Here is a 22265-nt window from a genome sequence, read left to right as displayed (position 1 = left end):
GACGTCTGCAAATAAATTTAAAAAAGTCGTTTTTAAAAAATACAATATGCAAACATCTTAAATTTTAATTTTCCATAAAATTTTTGTTGCCCAGCAACATGCCTCATCATTATCTTGAGCAGTTAAAGATTTCCATGAAATAATAGCTACTCATAGAATGGCAATTAGCTGCGCGCAAAGAAATTAAAGACTTTGTAGTGTGCCACACCTTATTTGTACATACATACATATGTATGTATATACTTACAGTTCACACCATCACATACATATACACACCTACATATACATACATATGCTTACATATGTACACTATATCAAATGTGTGTTCGAAAATGGCGTTCAAGTGGACTTACAAGTGTTCCAATCAAAGCGCCAACAACAAATAACAACAAATGCCAGTGTGTGTGGCCCCATTTAAGTATAGATGCCAAGGGCTTCTCCTGTCTCTTCTCTTTCAACATACTCAAGTAGTGTTGGAGTTTAATGCAAGTATTACCTATATGGCCGCTGATTTTCTCCTATAAACATGCTCATAGCCATTGTGGCTGCATTTTATTTACATATGTACATACATATGTAATACTTGCATTTGTATTTATTTAGTAATATACTTTTAAGTATTCATAGAAATTTCAGGGAATACGCAATTCCTTGTAAAAATATGGTAACATTATTGGTTTTTTATAAGCAGTATTGAATATTTGAATGAATCGGGACTTAAAAAGAGGGGCTTGAAAATAAAAGTGGTTTTTACAAAATCTGGCGCTTTATAAAGAAGTAAAACTAAATTTTTATAATTTTTTTTTACAGAAACGTTTTAGAAGCAAATAAAATTGATTAAATAATATTTTATTTGGGATTTTTTGATTTCAATTGCAGTAACTTGCTTTTAAAGTAATTTTACTTCCGCAAAATATTTTAAATATTCTATAATATTTCAGATTTTTTTTATTACAACATATATTTTGTTATTTATAACTTTTGATTTTAATCGTTTTAACTTAATATTAAAAAATTATACATTTTTTTGTTTTTATTTAGTTTTACCATTTTTTACAAATTTTTTTGTGATTTTTTATTAATAAAAACAATTTTGTTATTTATAATTTTTAATTTTAATTGCTTTAACATAATTAAAAAAAAATAAATTTGCAAAAAGTAGGAAAAGGAATAATAACCATTTAGTAGATATTTTTCACTTTTTCCCTTTTCCAATTTTTTTATTATTAAATTTAAACAATAAAAATTAAAAAGTATAAATAACAATTTTTTTACATTATTAAAAAAACACAAAAAATCAAAAATTATAAACAACAAAATTGTTTTTATTAATAAAAAAAACACAAAAAAATTATTGCATAGTAAAAAATAAAAATAAAAAAACAAAAAATTCTTATATGTAACTACATATATGATAGGTGAAAGAAAAATATTTTTAAAAATTTTAAAATTATTTTATTTATTTAATTTCTTTAGCTATTGAAATATTTTTTAACATCGAAGAAAATCGAAATAAATTAAGTGTTATTTGCAACTTCAGCTTAAATCCAAAATTTTTTTGTCGTGTTTAATAATTTTTTTAATGTGTTTCGGAAAATAATACTAGAAAATGTAAAATATATCGTCACCTAAAATGCAAAATAACCGAACATCACTTTTCATAAGTTTACAAGCGAAGAAAAAAGATATAATTGAATCAACTCATAATGAAAAAAATTGAGTTTCGGTTATAAAATGGTTATATCTGGCGGCGGCAGCTGAAAATTTTAAATAAAAATCTTAATATCGTTTTTTTTATGATACGTTATTTTGCATTTTAGTTGACGATATACAATACCAATAATTTTCTTTAACTTGTTTTAGTCTTTTTGCTTAGTTTTAATTATAATCAACCTTCTTACTTAATTTTTTAACTGCCTGGTACATTTAAATTTCGTTATACAAAGCAAAATATAGAAATAAATATAAAAAATTAAACGTGAAGCCGAAATAAAATATTGAAAAAGAAAAAAATCCAAATTTTCAATAGACTTAGGGGATTCACAACTTGTTATAACGCATCGTAAATTCATAACATTTTTTAAAATAGTCAATTGTGCAATTGCAATTCTCAACGCTTAGGGTTTTCATATAATCCAACAACAATTATTTGAAGCAAGTGTTAGAATTTATGATTTTAAGACGCGTTATAAAAAGTGAGTCAGTCCGCAGCTATATTTTCGGTTCGTTATAACTTATAACTTTGTGAGACTATATAAAATACATAGTTAAGGGATGTATGGTTGAAATGTGAAAATTAAAAAACTTGAAATGAAACAAGTAAAAGTGTAAAATGTTAAATAACAAAAACAAGAATAAATATAAACATATGAAAAAGTGCCTTAAAAGCCGTTTATTTTTAACCTTTTACCAACAACCATTATTATTATTACTTTACTTACACATATAGTACACACACATACATACTTACAAACATTTTACAATTTGGCAAGCGCGACACATATATTTAAGTTTATTTGTAGACACATCAAAAGCACATCACTTTAATCACATTTACATTATATTTACAATGAAGTTGCGCGACTAATGATGATGACCAGCGCCAACAGCGAGTAATAATAGTGTGTCAGCTAAGGCGCATGTGCCGCGCGTCATATATAAACACACATACACCTATATATATATGTATCCATACAATATACTATGTGAACACACTGGATCAGAATGTTGCTGTGATTAAACTTAATGAGCCACGAAAGGCAGCAAAAACTACAAATTCACAAACTATACACACATACAAACAGATGTGGAGATATTTTTTGTTTAATTCACCTTTGTAAGGCTCGCTCAAGAATATTAATTGTCCGTGTATATTAATTATATAAATGAAAGAAAGAAAACACATAAAAATACTGCAAACGATGCCTGTCTCAGCTGACAGGCGTGTGCTGCACGCGCACAGTTACAAATGAATGTGTGTCGTGTGTGTGTTTGTGCAAGTGCAGTGTTGTCATTAGTTGCAACGCAAATCGACACGATTTAAATCAATTAAATGCGAAAAAATGTTACAAACTTACACGCCTGCGCGCTGTCAAGTCGCATTATGTTCGTAATTAAAATGTGATCAAGCTCCTGCGGACCGGGCGCACAGGCTGCGGCTGTTGCGTGTACGCGAGATGCAAGCACAGTCGCCACCTTCGCAGGCACAACTGCATAAGTGTACATATGTAAATGTTCACAAGCATTTATGTAAGCGTTATGCGCCGAAGTTTACCAAAGCTCCATGCTTCACACACATAATATGGATGTATGTATTTTTTGTATTTGTATATGTTTATTAGCCGCTGTGCTTTTGTTTGTTTGTAAACTTATTGCCGCACACACCACCCTTGGGAGCTTGCCACAAACTTTATAGCATATTATTGCTCACTTGAAAGCTAAAAAAATACAAGCACAAAAAATAAACACAACAAAAGTCGCAACATTAAAGCTAAGTATGCTCCATAAGCTGTCAAAATAAATTGATTTCGAAGTGTTGAAAAATTGTTGTTGTTTATATATGCATGTAAACACATGAAAAAAGTAGAAAAACACCACAGGAATGCTTTTGAGATAAGCAACTGTCAATACATGCTTGTAAATTCACATGAAAGCGCATATACTAGATACAGTGTCGGACAAAAAAATAAGAACAGTACCAATGGCTTAATACTGGGTTAAGGGTTAATTTTTTTATATTTTTTTTTTGTGGTTCTGAACATTTAAATAAAAAAACTATAAATTTCAAATTCCAAAAAACGGATTGAAATATCAAAAATAAGTAAATAAAAATTAAAAATGAGTTTTTAAACCCAAAAATTGAATTAAAATGTAAATATTGATCTTTAAAACTTGTTTGAAAAATGGTAATCCCAAGTATATAATAAAAAAGAAGATGTTTAATTTAATTAAAATTAAATTATTTCGTGCTTGCGTAATTACTGTTCTACCATTTCGATAATCCTTGCAACAGAAAAGCTTATTTTTAATAAATTTTTAACAAAAAATTGTATTTAAAAAATCCACAACTCTGAAATAGAAAGCTTTCCAAAACTGAGCTGCAAAGAGCTTTATCATAAAAATAAAAAATATTTGAAGAAATTTAAGAAACTGCTTTTAAATATTACAAACATTTTTCTTTTTAATTTTAATAGAATTTCTAGCAAATAAAATTAATAAAAAAATATAATAATTTTAAATAAAAAATATTTTAAATCGAAAACTTGCTAAAAATTCGTATTTCACAAAAAGAATTTCATAAAAAAATTCAAAAATATTTTAACACATTTTAAAAATTAGTTTTAAATAAAAAAAAATTTTAACAAGTTTAATATAATCTCTAACGAATAAAATTAATAAAAAAATTGTATAATTTTAAATATAAAAATATTTTAAATCGAAAACGTGCTAACAATTCATATTTCCTAAAAAAAATATTTATTGAATATTTGTAGATATATTTCTGAATATGTCTAAACAATTTTAAGCAATAATTTTAAGTTTTAGAGCACACCACTGCAGCAAGTGAAGAAAAATTAAATTCTTTTGCCGCGCTGCTTGTTGCACTTGCTCCTCAACATACCACACACAAACATACAAAAGCATAGTTAGACACATACATAAGTATGTTAATTTCAAAGTACATAAATACAACTCTGCATGAATATTTTATACACACAAACCGTTGTTTAATTGAGGTGAAATGTTTATCTTACTCACCCGTCGGCATTTCTCATGCCACCAAAGCATTTGTATACAAATATTCACCTTTCTATGCAAGTATGTATGTACTATGTGTGTTTGTGTATGAGTAAGCAACTTGCCGAATATTTAGTGTGGAGTAATCAAACGTTAGAACAAAATACAAAACAAAAACAAAAAGAACCAAAACCAAAACCAAAGTAGGCAAAAAGGCAAAGGCTGAACGAGAGGCGAGAGCCTGCCAAATGCCAAGAGTATGAGAATAGTAATTGGCAAATATTTGATTAGGGAATCGTAATGATCCTCATCATCGAACGGAGCGACACAGCTTGGTTTTGTTGCCTGTGTCGCCGTTGATAAGCTATGAATGGTTAGAACAAATTCCTCAGCGCAGAAGTTGAAGCACTCCAGCCTTAATGGGCATACATTTACACATACACTTGTACATATGTTTGTCTGTGTACTTGTAATTGTAGAGATTTTCGCCGTACCCATTGTTGTTTGCACTCCAAACAGAAATTAAAAACTGATTGCACTGTGCGACGACGCAACAACAACAATGCCTTTTGCCATGCATCAAACAGCAAACAGCAAACATTTGCATGCCGCTGCCGCTGCCGTTCTAAAAGCCGACAACGAAAGACCAATAAGCCAGTAGACCGAGCCGCAAACAATATGAAAGAGTATTGGCGGCCAGTCGACGGCGTGACCTCTTCAACGGTGAGGCCAGTAAGCGGCCACCAACTTTGGCGGTACACAAGTCACAAATGCACACATACATACATATATATTATATGATATGTACATGTGTACGCTCGCACATACTTAGTTGAGCAAATAGTGGAATTCATCAACAAGCAAACGTTAAGACAAAAGCAATTCGATGTATTTGCCACCATGAACGTCGTCGGGCATTTAGCGAAAGAGCAAGCTCCCAGCCTGAGCCAGAGCCAACCAACAGGTGCCAGGGTGCCACAGTGTGCGTATGTGTGTGCGTGTATGGCTGCTTTTAAATGCGCTTAAACCTTTTGGAGTGGCTTTTGTCAGCAATGTGTTGCATTTATTGATAATATTTTCACTTTGGCCCGCTGATACGCTTTTGCGCTCATTAGCAGTTGACTGACCATCATAATCAACAGCTTGACACGCGCACACACACACCCATATACACATGCGTATTTGTGTGTGTCCGTCGCATTTATGCCGCATCGCTTTCGAGTGTTTTCGAGGCGCTTTAAGCATTGCTTGTACGCATGTTGTACGAGGACTTAAGTGCTTGTCGCTGCAGCCGAACAGTTTTGCTGGCTGTAAGCAAGCACTCGTGATCGCATTTGCATACATTTGTTGTGCTTTGAGTGTCAATGCGTCTGCGCACTGGTGTGCCGGCAGCCAGTGGGTACTTGAGTGGTTAAGCCTTTTAATAATGTACATAAATGATCTCTTAAGTGACTGGGCGCTAAACTTATGACAGAAATAATAACAACAACGCAGGCTGTGACGCAGTTGCGCATAATTCGTGAATGTTTAGAAGAAGTACATACATATACAAGTATACATATACATACACATGCATAGAGTAGTATGTTGTAGCTATTGGTCTAGCTATTTGCACTTCAACTCGCGGTAATGCGACAAAGTAAATGAATTAAAAATTAATATAAACTCAGGACCTTTCGAATTTTTCATAATTTTATTTAGATTTTTAATATACGTATGCACATACATATATGTATATTTATATGCGATGTAAATATTTTTTTACTTTTACTGGGTGAATTATGTGCACTCACCAAATTATAAGGTAGAAAGTGTTGTATGCAACTTTGTCGATTTTTCGCCAGTTTAACATATAATTGGAAGTAACTTTAATATTTTTTGGCAGAAAAATAAATTTCTCACAAAATCAAAAAAAAAAAAATGTGTTAGCGATTTTGATTAAAGATTTGGAAATATATATTTTTAAATCGACAAAATTTTTAAATTCTCTTTTTTTTTACACAAAAATAATTTTTCAACATTTCTGAAATTTAGTATGATAATCCCATATTGATTTTTTTTTTAAATATTTTTAAGACAATATTACAATTTCGAAAACACAGACAAAGCATTTCAAATATTTAAAATATCTATATGTATTTACTGATGAAAATTTTCATTTTGAACCGATTTATTTCTAAATATGCTTAATTCAGATAAAACAAGATCAGAAAAGCTACATATGCAAATCAGTCAAATTATACATATATGTACATACATACATATGTATGTATGGAACTGGGGAAACTGATTACAAACTAACAACAAATTTTTTTAGGGAAAAAATTATAAAATAAAATGTGTTCATTTTTAACACAAAAATTATATTAAAAGATTTTTGTATTTTTTTAAGAAAAAAAAAACTAAATAATACTTTGTTTGTCATTTTTATCATAAAAATTGTATTAAAAATTATTTATATTATTTATAATGATTTAAAAACTTACTTTTCCTAATATTAAAAAAAAAATAAATTAAGATTTAATTTTGATAAATTTGAAGCAAAATATTTCCCCGAACTACAACATTTTTTGTTAAATAATAATATTAAATATTTGTACATTTGCTCAATTCGGATAGAATTTTTATGGATTATAACCGTAAATTATTTAAACTATTAAACGTGAAAGCCATTTGGTAAAAAGCGAATTAAAATTTTTTTAATAAAAATCTTGTACATTATTACTTCATAGACCGCTTATCAAGTTATGATAATGTATTAGAAAAATACAAATTTTGTTTTGCTCTGTCATAAATTACGCTATTAAACATGAAAACTATTTTAAAATTGTATATTTGAAGCATAAATATAAAAAATTGAAATTTTTAACTAAAAATCTTATACTATATTTTTTACATAGAACATTTATAAAGTTATGATAATGAATAAGAAACATACATTAATTTTTTCATGTGCTTATTTCCTTCAAAATTTTAAAAATTGTTGTTTCTTAATATTCTCTATACAAAATCAGTCACTTCATAAAAATTTAATATACCCTTTTGAATTATCGAAAAATATTTTTTTATATCCTTGAGACAAAATTAAGTAAATATAGGTAAGTAAAGATTTTTTTAGCAAAATTTAAATTTTTACAAATAAACTATTTTTAAATAATTCCTCGATAAAATATTCATATTATAGCAATATTTATTTTAAGCAAAATTTACACCACAAAACTTTTCAATAAACCAAATATCAATTATTTTCAAGTAAAATCGCGCAATAAGCTCAAAATGCGAACGCTTACGCTATCGAAATTCGATTACAGTTAACCCATTTCGTTTTACATATGTATACCCATATTACACCAATATTGCCCACTTCACATACAGAACAATAGACTTAAGCGACAAACTTACAGCGAAATTTGCGTTCTTCTTTATGTGCTACAAGCATAAATTCACACAGAGCATAAAGACAACATCGATTCTCTACACTTTGTATGCCGCATTAAAACCGCATAAATAACAGCAAATTCGGCACGCCCACAATAAACAGTTGATTTTTACATTGAATTTTCGAAAATTGCACAAGCGACACAATTAACAAACAATACACAAGCACGACCATGTGGTGCATGTGTGAGTGCGGCCGTGTCTATTTACGCTCAGCAACTAGATAATTCGAGCGAAATAGGTGTTTCATACACACACATACACGCACGTGTATATACAATACATGCAGTTGGTTGCATGCAAAGCAAAGGCATGTGTGACAGAATTGTTGCGCTGTGAAATCCTTAGAAGAATCAAACCAACAAGGTGCACAAAATCAATTTTACGCTCACTTCCCGCCGCACAGCAATCACCGCAAATGTTGGTGGCGAATTGTTTGCAAACGCACCGTGCACACACACACACACATGCACGTGCATATTTGTCGTGTATACAAACACAAAACGCCCCACTGGTGGCACACCAACACACACGGGCGCACAGAGTGTCGCTGCTGCACAGCCGTTGATAATTGATTTTGTGGTCGATTCTCGATGGGCAATTGAAGAAGAAGCTGCTGCTGCAGCTGATTTCAAAAATTCCACAATAGAAGTGAAAATACCTTGAGACATGCTAGTTGCTACAACTACAACAACAGCTAGTGTCTGTTTTTCAATTATTTTTCAATTTTAACTGCTGCTGCTTCTTCTTCTCTCAACGTGGCTGGCCTGTAAAATTTCCAACGCTACAAAATGTTGTACGCGCTGCTGCTGGCTGCTATTGGAATGCAAATATCATAATACAGGAAAAAACTCCAACTTTTCAAATAAAAAAGTATTGACTGTTTGCGGCAAAAAGCCTTTGAATCCTTTTTGTACCCTACCCTACCCTGGCAGAGAAATAAGACGCAGGCTCACAGGTAAACACAAGCATATATTTACCTAATCATTCGTGCCATAAGTGTTGTATTATGCACACAAAAGCATGCATACAAAGAGTCAATATATTTATTTATAGGTATGTGTGTGTATATGTGTACATTATGGCAGTACCTTTAGAGTTACATGTCCTATGATGGACTCGAGCAAGCACCCACCATAATTACAAATTGAAAGGTCTGCGTTGCACAAATACATACATACATACATACACTCATATACTCACATATACATACATACACGTAGTTATGTAAATATGTACGTGCACTTTATTGATGTCGGCGAAAATCAATATTTGTATTTCGACCTTTCGCAATCGCGCAGAACGAGGCATTCGAGGTTGTGCGTTTAAATAAACACCTTTCAAGCGTGTATTTGTTGTAAACAACGGACCTGCACTCGTCCAACAACAAAATGGGGAAAATTGATTTTTAATACAACTTCTTATATTTCCATTTATTTATTTTGGTCCATTGTTAAAATAATAACGAGAGGCCATGCCTAGGCGGAGGACATGTGCGCATACAACCACGCCATTTGCCTATTTAAATAACCGTGTTTGTATGTAAATGGTTTGCTGTTTGCACAGCACAACAGCACAACAGGTTCAAAATAAGTTTGGTAAATTCCATTATACTGGTACTTTGTATGCGCGCGCATGTGCATGTGTGTGTGTGCAAGTGTGCTCAAATAGTTTGATGCGCAAGTACAAAAGCACTAATAAAGACAACTGCAACATTGTTGGACACAATCGCCGTTAAGTGTACGTTGTTACTTATGATCGCACCGAAATTGATTTAAATATTATCACATTGGAATATTATTCAACACAAATACATACTTATCTTCATACATACATATATGGTATATTCTTCTTTTATTTGTAAGTTTTCGGCGGTTGCTTTGAGTTTTCGCTGACTTCGTATATTCAATTTGGACACCTCAAGCGTAATAACTCATTATGCTGCTCAAATAACTGGTTCTGAATTTAGACTAAATCATTTTAAAATAATTTTTTGCACTTTTTTCTTAATTCACATATACATAAGTAGTAGGGAAATAGATATTTTTAAATTTTAGTTGGCCTTTTTTTATCGTGAACTGACGCTTAATTAGCAAATATTGATAAAGACTAATAAATGATATTTAAACCTGTTTAAAAAGTTATAATACCCTTCAGAACAGAATTTCGTATAGCATAAAGGATATAAAAAGATCTTTATCTTGATTTTCCTTGAGTAAAGTTATAAATAGATTTTGATCTTGTCTCTTATAGCACAGTTTGTATGGCAGCTATATGCTATATTAGTCCGAACTGAACAATAAAGGCGGCGAATATAGCCTTGTCTTAAACAATAGTTCGAGTTGAATTTCCTAAAAATATCTCGTCAAATAAAAATTTTTTCTATACAAGAACTTGATTTTGATCAATCAGTTCGTATGCGGTTCCGAAAACATTGACACTTTCATGAGGAGAGAAAAAGTTTTAAGTCGGTAACTCAAAAACTGAATAAATAGTTCACGTTTATTGAAAAAAATTCGGTTGAATACTAAATTTATAATTTTCTAAATATTTTTAAAGTTAAAATTTTTGTAATAAATTTTTTATTCAAATCAAATAGTTCGAGCTTCAATAGTTGCACATCCCATTTCATAAATGAAATATGAAATATGAGACAATGCTTTTATAAATTTAAAAAGCTATAGTTCCTATATTATATATACATATATATATATTTTTAAATTTTTGAGCAGATTTTTTTTTAATAATAAATGTGCGAAACTTACTTATTATTGTACATTGGAAATGTATTTACTACCGTATTGCTTTTATGTACATAATCGCATTTTCCATTTCGAAATGCTAGATACTATATTTTTAATAAAAAAAAACATTATTTTGAATTTTTTTTTATATTATATAAATATATTTTTTTTCAGTAGTTTTTGGTTTTCACCAATTTTTATATTTTACTAATTTTACATTTTTAAATAATTAATTGCAGCGCTGCAAAGAAAAACTCAATATACTCGCCGTTTCTGTGATGAATCAATGGCCGCGCGTGCGTTTGCGCGTCATCGAAAGTTGGGATGAGGATAATGCGCATCACGTCGACTCCTTACACTATGAGGGGCGTGCCGTCGATATAACAACATCCGATCGTGATACCAGTAAATATGGCATGTTGGCGCGTTTGGCGGTCGAAGCCGGTTTTGATTGGGTCTACTATGAGAGTCGAGCGCATATACATTGCTCAGTGAAGTCAGGTAAGCATAGGAAATTTAATTACATTTGTTATAGAAAATGCAAAAAAAAGTTAAAATATTATTAAATATTGTGTTCAGTTTGCTTAAAATATAGAAAACGTAAACAAAATGTGTCAAAGTGAATAATTAATAGGAAAAAACTTAGCTAGAATATTTTGGAAATTTGGAATATGTCTATATTATTTTGAATACTATCAGAAAGTAGAAATTTCAGCAGTCATAATGTGAGTAGGACACATTAAAAAAATATCTGAAATTCTGCCTTGCGATTTTTTGATTGAAATTTTGTACTTTTGCCCGATAAAAGGAGAAAATATAAATATTTTAAATAAAAAAAATTATGCACGTTTATGACATAAGAAAGTAAGTTTTCGTGAAAGCAAAAAATGCTATAAATAAAAGCCAAAAACTGGGTTATGTAATTTTTTCACTTAAATTTTGAGGTTATGTGAATGCAAAAGTTTTAGATCTTTTCATTACCTATAACATTGCCATAAAACTTTTTCTATAGCACTCGTAGTTTTAGTTAGTTTAACGAGATAAACCGTTTTTAACCCATAAAAATTCAACGTACCTCCCCTTCCTTTTCCCGACTTTACAACGCCCGTAAATTATTTTTCCTTTAATGTTTATCGTTTTATCTTTCATTTCCAATAAGTTTTAAGCTATTATGAAAATCTTTCTTTTTTATCATTTTTCAAGGCTTCTTAACCAATCTATAATTTCAGAATTTCAAAAATTTAATTTTTCCAAAACCTTGATTTTTCCAAAGCATAATCGTATTTTCCACTTCAAATTGCTAGAGTCAAAACTTTTGATTTTATACCGTTTATTTTGCTGTATATCCATATACCCCTTATAAGCACATCTCTTTTTCTCCTCTGCCAACTACACCCGCTCCTAAGTCCCACGCAAAACCGAATTCCTTCAAACATTCACGCACATACACACACACAAATATGTATGCATAAATATGTATGTATATGCAGCCGAAAATTGCATTGGCCTACAAAGACAATGAATTAACAAAAGACAGTCTTACGCCGAATACAAATGGCCAAAAAGAAATCAAAAGCGGAAAGCTAAAGACTCAGAAGATAGTGTATTTTTAAGTAGTAGGTGCGTATGCATCCTACTGCTTTGACATGTTTAGGGTTGCGCCTGTCAAATTAAACGAATTGATGATGCGACCTCCGCTGAGTTTCACATGAACGTAACGATGACGACAACAACACCAACGAAAACAACAAGCAGACCGAACCGAGCCGAAACCAAAGGCTGCCAACAAAGTATCCATAATATGGCTAAAGAGTAGCAGGAGTAATGGGAAATTTGGTAGGGACGGAAGCTGTGCAACAACAGCAGTCACACACCGAACAAAACAACAATAACAACAATAAGAATAACCAGTCAGAATAAGAGTAACCGCAATAACAACGCTAGTTTGCGGTGACTATAATGCTTAAGGCAAAACAAAGGTAGGCACACACACATACATAAGTGTGCTTGTATGTATGTATATATTGCCTGCGGATGCGGCGACTTACCGATCTATACATATATATTCATACATATTGTATATGTATACACAGACAATAAAAATAACCAAACTGCTTCGAAATGGAATAAATGCGGTTAATGTGGTAGTCCAACGGTGACAGCGACAACTAAAACAAAAACAAAAAAGCTATAATATAACAACAAAGTACAACAGTTAATATATTTTCTGCATTTTTATTGTTGTTATGAACTTCTGAAGCACAGTAAGTGTCAACGACTCTGATGTTTTATTTCTTGAAACTGTCAAAAAAGTGCTTAGCTTGCTGCTACATGCATTTATATATGTACGTATGTATATGTTTATGTGCATATTAGCAGTTAAGTGTGGCTTTAAAAATCTATCACTGCAGAGAAATCGAAAAATATCTTTCAAAATAACCCCAGACACACACACACTTACACATGCAAATCGGACAACTGGCGATAGTCAAAGCGCTGGGGCGCCTTTTTATTGTCCACGCACCCGTAGGTTGACCCGGAAAAAGGTATCAATACTGGTTTACCGACAGTCAACAGCCGCGCAGCCGACAAGTCAAATTTCGAATTGGCCAACACAAAAGCCGCTGTCCAAAAGCTACTCACAAGCACACGCTGCTGCATTGCGGTGCATCGCACACATGCGTGTGCAACGAAAATATGTGTAGAAAGCAGGAAGGCAGCCCTGCTATACGCGCGTTCCTATAAACCACACATACACACAGGCGCGCAAGCGCAACGAGGTGCTCACTCTAACCAACCAAATCACGTTAACAATTAATTTTCGAAAAGTGCTTAAACTGTCGAATATAAAGCCAGAATATGGCCAACAAGCGCAAGCAAAAACAACAATTTCTACATAAGATATACATATGTGCATGTGTATGTGCGTGGCGGCAAGCAAACAATCAAAACCCGCGCCTGTTTTAATATCAACGAGTGTGAAGAGCCGAACAAAGCCAACACCAATGGGCCGTACGCAGCCGAACCGGACCGGAGTAGACCAGACCGGACTGGCAGTGGCACGGTACATGTGTATGTGTGTGTTTAGAGACAAAAAGAGAAAAGTGAATGGCTACTAACTGGATAAAAGCGCCGCGCGGCATGTCTTCGTCAGTTGTGTTGTAGTTACATACACACGTATGTCGGCATATAGGGGCTTACATTGTATAAATATATACATATATACATATATGGAATATGCATGCGTATTATATACTTTTATAGATGTAATATATTTATGAAGGCACTTAAGTGAACTCGGTGATGCTTTTCTTTGCTGCTTAGCTTCATAAGTCTACACATTTACATATGTTTTTACCTGGCGTTTAGTTAATGCATGTACATATATATTTACATATATAGTTAAGACATTGGGCCCAACCTAACCCTCGCAAGCTTTTTCAAATATTTTTTAGATCTTTATTACGTAAAAATCGTCAGAAAATTTAAAGCGAGTCAGAAAAATTCTCTTTAAGCAAACAAAATTTCGGAAAACATTCATTAAATTTCAGTTTTTTTTGTTAATTTTTTTTTATATAAAATACGGCGCCTTTTTAATGCAAATACAATTTCCGAAGCAACAAAAAAAAAAATTGTAAAAATATTCGATATTTTGTTTGTTAATGTATAAATTTGTATAGTATGGATCGTGTGGAATCCGATTCTAGCTACCATTTTCAAAATCACTAAGATTTTGGTTTCAAAAAGACCGTAAAAAATATTGATGTGTAACGGATAATGTTTCCTTTATCAACTAACATTTCGAAAAGACTCGCATGAAATTTATTTTTTTTTTTGCAACAATTTTTATAAAACAACATTTTCGAAATTAATACAAATTTTTGAAAAAAAGAAAAATTTAATAAAAAAATCTTACATGTAAATTATAATAACAAAATTAAGGAAACATATTTTTATATTAATTTTTTTTGATAATATATTAAAAAATAAACCCATTCAATATTCACTTATACGGGTTGTATTATTTAAAATTAATTTTGAATAAAAGTACGTTTTCGTAATCATTTTCTACTAGCAATTTTACGAAAAATCTCTTCGCAATATAAATTTTTGAGTTTTAAAATTTTCAAAATTTTGGAAAAATTTGTTTTCCAAAAAATAATATATGTATGTATGTACAATAATATGCAAATTTTTGTATTTTAAAATTTTGGAAAAACTTTTACTTTTTTTTGGAAAAATTTGTTTTTCAGAATTTTAAAAATTTTTGGGCACACAAATTTATACCATACATATACTTACATATTATATTCCCCACACTAGAAATAAATTTTTAAAAGCCGCTTTAAAAAGTCAACTCACAAAAAATAAAAATCAAATTCCATAGCTAACATACACGCTCCTTAAATGGTACATATGTATATGTATGTATATGCATGTGTATGTATGAAGTTATAAGCCATATATAACATTAGCGATCGGCCAACCACAAAAGAACCAAATATTTTGACTTTAAATGTCACCGCACGCAAATGCCGACAACACACTAACAATAAATGCGCTTTAACGGGATCAAAGTATTGCCGCAGTGGCCCCTCCCGCTGCTCACTAACAGCACCGACATCAAGTGACCAAAAATCCTGCACATAGAGTGTCCTTGTTGTCGACTGTCAGAGAAATTTATAAGTTATGGCAAACAACACATATACACATACCTACCACAATACACACACATACATACACATACGCGCCAATAGCTGATCCTTTCTCAACGCTGTTCCTTTGCTGTTGCTTTCTATTGTTATGGTTTATTAATCTAATTGCGTGAGGTTGCTTACAAGCAACACAAAAAACAAGCCGCCGAAGAAAGATTTGAAAAAAAATGCACAATAACAATAAAATGACCTAACAAGGATGAAGGAATAAAATCGAAAATAATTTAAGGCAACAGGATCATCCCTATCAATATGCCTGTACATCAACAAATTTCACAGCACACTCTCACTCCCGCTGCTCGGCGCTTTATGACCAAACACCGCCAACAACACGCACACACACGCATATGTACGTATGTAGGTGACGGCGTGCAATGTGTGGTCTAACCTTTGTGCGCTCGCCCATTCGGCTAAGTGTGAGCGCTGGCATTATCCTCATCAGATACTGATTGTTTTTGTTGTTGTGAATGATTTCGATTTTGCCGCTTATTTGGGTAACCAAATACCGATATATTCTGCATTTACAAATACAACAACAACACACAAGACCAGACGGATGGCATGAAAGCAACGCGTTACATTAGTTTGCAATGTGCAACATGAGCCACACGCAATTGGAGTGGCAGAAACGGAGAGGAACTGTGCGATAAGGAGTGTATAGTGGAGCACTTGCGGTGAAATAATATGCCACACTAAACATATTACCGAGATTGATGGTGCTGATATGTAATGAAACTGAGAATCGGCACAACCCCTCAAACGGCTGCTTAAATATCCATATGTATATACACATGTGCGTGTGTGCGTGTGTGCATTTCCTGACTTGGAGTTTGGCGCTGCTTTTGTCTATCTAACTGCCTTTTTACCTTTTACCGTTTCGGCTTAGGCGTATTTTGAAGGCGTGCCGCAAGGAGTTTTGCTTATACTTGCCACACAAACTTCAAGGTATCAATGTGAACATGTAGCTGTGTATATGTTTATGTGCGTGTGTATTAAGCAAACGAATTAAATTAATTGGATAACGATCGGTTGAACACGAATTAGGTAGAATCAATTACCAGCTGCCTGCACAGTGGTGTAATTGAGGCAAAGCAAATAGTGAGACGCTGAACTGTTAATGGCGGCACCTATTTTCGGTCTTCACATGCACTAGAAAAAGGACGATGAAAGCCATGTTTTTGAAATAAATTGGTGGTTCCACCTCTGTTAAGGGGTTACATGGGTTTCCTCGGGTAAAAACAGCTTTTTTTCAACAATTTTTTCTCATATAAAAATGAAATGTTTTATTAGAATTTCTTATTGTTACAAACATACACTATTGGCAGAGAAATTCTGAAATTTTTGGAAAAATTTATTTTAAACTCGAACATTGCGACGCCATTTCCGATGACCTCTCGGAAAAAATATGCGCTCCCGTTGGCAGGATAGCTTCTTACAGGCTCATTTAAAGTGAAAAATACGTGTTTACATAAAAACTTTAACTTAGAACTTGGACGAAGGAAAAAAATCTGAAAATTGGATTTTTGGCAGACATTTTTACAATAAAATGAAAATTTTGCGACATTTTTTTTCAAATAGTTGTGATCGAAAAGAAGTCTTTCTTCCATGTCATGAAGAATTGTATCTCAAAGAGCTGTATAAAATTTCACAAAGATCGGTTGAGTTGTCCTGAGAAATCTTGCCAACCGACTTCAAAAACACAGTTTCGAAAAAAACGCGTTTAAAGACGGCGCACTTAGCCTAGCTAGCTTCGAGCACACAAGTTCTTAAGGCTGTATCTGCGAAACTATGACACGGATCAACTTGAAAATTTAAATGTTCTAGAATTTATTAAGATAATAAAACATCGATTTTTTGAAACCCGTCAACCCATGTAAACACTTAAGCATATATACAGACAGACAAAGAAATGGACAGGGCTGAAGCAAATCAACCCGTCACGCTGCTTATTTCTAAATATAAATATTTTATAAGTTCTCCAACATTTCTTACAAACATCGTGGCTAACTAAATATACGCTGTACAGGGTATCAAATTCTCACAAAAATCAATGTGCGGGGTATTTACCAAACATAACCTAAAAACTCATTCAACATCATGAGATAAACGAATACAGATAACGAAAGTATTCATACTATTGGTTACTATTAGCGATGCCGCTACAATAACACTATATATGTTACCAACAAAGCGTGGCCTATAAAAATCTGCAGAGTTTATGTTACAAGCGCAAATCTGGATGTGGATCTGGATTATCGCAGATTATACTAACAAGCACGTTTGACTTATGCGCAACGCATTTTGCAAGTCGAACAAAGCGTTGAAAAATACAATTTTGCAAGTGCAACAAATAGCCGCACACATACATACATTCGCAACCTCACCCACATGCATTCCTGTGAGTGTATGCTGTCCTATGACAGCAAAATGTCACTTTGGCCGTGCTAGTTGCAACAACAATAGCGCAACAAAGGGCCAAAACAAAGTAGCAACTTTGAAGTTGCGTTAAGCGGCAACTACAATAGCAACAACAGCAACACCATTAATATTAACTAACACCAATTTCGACCACAATGCCGAGGCATGAGCGGCAAGTAGCCACAAGTTGCTGCCACGGCTGCTGCCATATGCTGCATAGTTGCATACAAGCGCGCCACTTTTATGCACACCTATATTTACATATAAAGTATACATGCATACATATGTATATATGTAAATGCTAACGCACAAACGACTGGCCTACAGAGATATATGTATGTATGCGTGTCCGTTGCTTGTTATGACCATTCTTGAATGCTGAATCTGTGTTGCGTACATTTTTCTTCATTGTTGTAAGTTGTTATTATTATTGTTGTTGTTTTCTGTTTTCTGTTTTGTAATAATTTATCAGTTTAGTCTTACCAGCAGTAAAGATAAAATGCCAGAGACAGAACATACCACCGTGTCCATATATGTATATCCACCCGGTACATAGCAACAACAACAACAAAAGCGCACAAAAATAATTTCAGGCATTTTAATGGCTTATTAATTTATGACCTTTCAAACGGCTCTACGCTTCATACTCATACTCGGCTTGTAACTGTGGCTTGAAGCATGCGTTGTCTACCTTTATATGTACATTGTTGTTGTCATTCTTGTACAATATATATATGTACATATGCCTAGATATAAGTATATATGTATATAGGGCGTGTGTGGAGACTGTAAAGTTGCTTCACACACAATCATGCTTATAGATTCATATTGGTTGCTATTTATGGTCTTTCCGCATTGGTTAACTTGGTCTGGGTTTCGGCCTATTTTTATGTTATTTTTCTAATACCACAGAAAATACTTTTTCTAAACAACATAGCTTGATATTTAGTTCACATGTTTGTTAGCATCTTTTAGGCGCAAATAGTATTGAACAAATCTAGCACTGCTGCCAAGTTGGTACAAAAATACGTAAAAAAGAAATACATATCGACCATTTGTCCTCAATAAAACCGCTTGTTTGGGCGCAAAGCCTATAGCTAAAAGGGAAGAAGTTGTTTATGCTTGAGCTTTAGAACTCTTTGAGATTTTTCTCTCACTGCCAGAAACTACTTGCATAAGATTGAAAAATTTCGCACAAAGCAAACATAATTTTTTTGGTTAGATTTTTACTATCATTATAGAATATTTGAATTTATTTAACGTTATTTGGAAATGCGCACCCAGGAACACTTGTTTTTTGAAACCATTCAAACCGAATCACGTCTCTCAATCACTTAGTACCAAAAACAATTCTTCTAAAATCTAAAAAGAAAGGTATTACGGCATTGCGGCTTAAAACTTCGACATCAACTAGCTAAGTCTAAATCCAATTAGCATTAACCTTCCATGTTAACTTAAGAAATTTTCTGTTTATTTAAAAAAACATCAAACATTGAGCGCTTTATATATGAAAGGTCATAAATCATCTTTGCGAAAACTAATCTCGACTTGCATTATAACCTTTCTTGCCTTTGGATGCTACACACACGTCAATTTATTTCAAGAAATTGGATTAGATGCTGACGATGCTTAGTTAGTTTGGTAATTCCAAGCCAACATGAACCTAACAACCTGCAAACGTACACATACACTAACAAATATACAGTGGGATTAACTTATAGGGGCTAGAAAATAGAACGTGAGCTGAGCTGGGATTAAGAAAATTATAATACTACGAGCTGACTCGTGTGACTCGTGGCTGCTTAGCTGCGCACACGAATTGTGGCTAATCCACACGCAGCGTGAAGTAATAAGATTTTGAGCAACACTAAACAATATTAATAATATTTGCACTTACAAGCATTCAACTGTGCCTACAAGTACTAATTTCGCCATTTTCTCCATCCCTTGCAGATTCACAACAGCTACCACACGTGAGCGGTTGCTTTGCGGCCGACAGCAGCGTACTACTCGAGAATGGAGAACGCAAAACGTTGCGCGACTTGAATATCGGTGAACGTGTGCTCACCATGGATGCTGCGGGTCAACCCGTCTACAGCGAAGTGATACTCTTCTTGGATCGCAATTTGGAGCAAGTGGAGAATTTCGTACAGATACATACAGTTGGTGGCGCCACGTTGACAGTGACGCCGGCACATTTAGTATTAGTTTGGCATCCGACCGAACAGCGATTGGAGTATATGTTCGCCGATCGTGTGCAGGAGAATGATTATGTGTTGGTGCACGATCAGTATGGCCGCTTGAGTCCACAGCGGGTGCAGCGTTTGAAGGTGGCGCATCGGCCGGGTGTGGTGGCGCCACTTACACGCACCGGTACAATAGTCGTCGACTCGGTGACGGCTTCTTGCTACGCTGTGGTGAATAGCCAAAAGTTGGCACATTGGGGCTTAGCGCCCATGCGTCTGTTGGCGACTATGCGTGCGTGGCTGCCCGACAGCAACGATGTGACGCCGGTGCAAGCGAAGAGTGTCGCTGGCAACTCAACGGTGTCGGCGACGACGCGGACGAAAGGTATACATTGGTATGCGCGATTCTTGTATGCCCTTAAGGATATTGTGTTGCCGCAGGAGTGGCGTTACCAATGACCTGGTGGACGCGTTGCTTAAACTGTTGGCTATATGTAAGATGTGATGGCAAGGTTTCGGTGTCATTTTTGGCCTAACGGCTGCTTCGTCCACTCGCGAAGTGTCGTTCTTAGGCGCAATCTGGCATCACCATTAAATTAAAAATGAATACTTGGTAAGCGATTTAAGTACTTTATTGGAAAAATTGTTGACCCCACATGCTTATTAAAGTAGTTTATTGATTAATTAGTTCATAAGTAGGAAATCTTTTAATTATTTTATTTAAACAATCAATTAACTAATGTGTGAAAGTAGGTCAGTGTTATGTCATGCAAAAAATATTTAGTTTTTAATTGCAAATTAAACTAACTATTTACTGGTATTTAACTTATTCGTGTATGTATGTGTATGTATGTGTGTGTGTGTATAAATAGCGATTTATAAATTTAGATTTAAGCAGCCAAAAGAGCAAAGATTCCAATGTTATTGAATAAAAGTATAATATAATTTAACAATTTCAATAAAAAAATATTTTTTTTATGAAAAATGTATATCATCATATATTTATAAGCTTAAAATATTTATTGTACGCACTACGTCTGCTTGTAAAATATGGAAATTTTATATTTGTATATACTCTTCGTGTGTTAATGCAACAAAAATTGCATGCCAACACTCACAACTAATAAATGCCCCGATGATGTGGCTGTTGGTGCATACACCCATTGTGGAAATCCCTTCGACACAATTTTTATTTTGACTTTGTTGGTAACCTTAATTTGTTTTCTTTTATTTTTCTAAAAGAACGAACCTTTCTAACTCACCAGTTGTAGTATAAAATACTCAGATTTCTTTGCACCTACAAGTTACTAAAAAATTCGAAAAATATAAGCAATAAAGTTTACTAGGAGCCGCATAATGACAAGTGCTTAGCGACTGAATTTTGTTTAATATAATTTATTTGTAAAATTATGTGAAAATTCTTTATTAATATAAATAGTAATTATATTATTTTATTGTTAATGTAAATATGTAACAACGAATTAGTAAATAATTTTTTTAAATAATATGTATTATATATTGTATTTATATTTTATATAAATGTATGTATATTGTGACTATATTCTGATTATATTATATATTTATACATACATATATACGAATAAATGAAATATTTATAAATACTTGAAAATACAATCAAAATAAATTCGAAAAAAACTAAAAAATCTAAAATTTGTTTTTTACTTTTCGACTGCGCCGAAGCTATCACATACAAGTGTATTTCTTAAAGCATGAAAGGTAATAAAAAGTTCTTCCCCGGCAGTTTGTATGGTGTCTAACACATAGCCAGGGCGTCCAATCTACACAATATATTCGCATAAAAATATCTTGTCAAATAAACAAATTTTTCATACAAGCTAAGTTTGGGTATAACCGAACATTTCATACTCTTGCAACTTGCAAGGCAGGGAAGTATCTTCAAGCTCATAAGGCTTGTAGTTACATATGTGGGATGTAGGGCGAATTTTGACCCGATTTTATAAATTCTAAGCATAAAACCATTATTAGTAAAATGGGCTCTCTCAATT

At 33.0% G+C, this 22265-nt stretch overlaps 1 protein-coding gene across 1 annotated transcript in view; it reads left to right on the top strand.

Annotated features, from left to right (window-relative positions):
* LOC120782385 (protein hedgehog) overlaps positions 1 to 21093 on the top strand; it is a 39157-nt gene extending 18064 nt beyond the window's left edge. The window contains exons 2-3 of the mRNA XM_040114628.1: positions 11159 to 11420; positions 20006 to 21093. Of these exons, the coding sequence (XP_039970562.1) occupies positions 11159 to 11420; positions 20006 to 20697 (954 nt within the window). The 3' untranslated portion in view covers positions 20698 to 21093. The remainder of the gene's footprint in view (positions 1 to 11158; positions 11421 to 20005) is intronic.
* The last annotated feature ends 1172 nt before the right edge of the window (positions 21094 to 22265 follow it).

This window comes from Bactrocera tryoni, chromosome 1 (genome assembly GCF_016617805.1).
Source record: "Bactrocera tryoni isolate S06 chromosome 1, CSIRO_BtryS06_freeze2, whole genome shotgun sequence".
Taxonomy (NCBI): domain Eukaryota; kingdom Metazoa; phylum Arthropoda; class Insecta; order Diptera; family Tephritidae; genus Bactrocera; species Bactrocera tryoni.
This window is presented reverse-complemented; position numbering and strand designations above follow the sequence as displayed.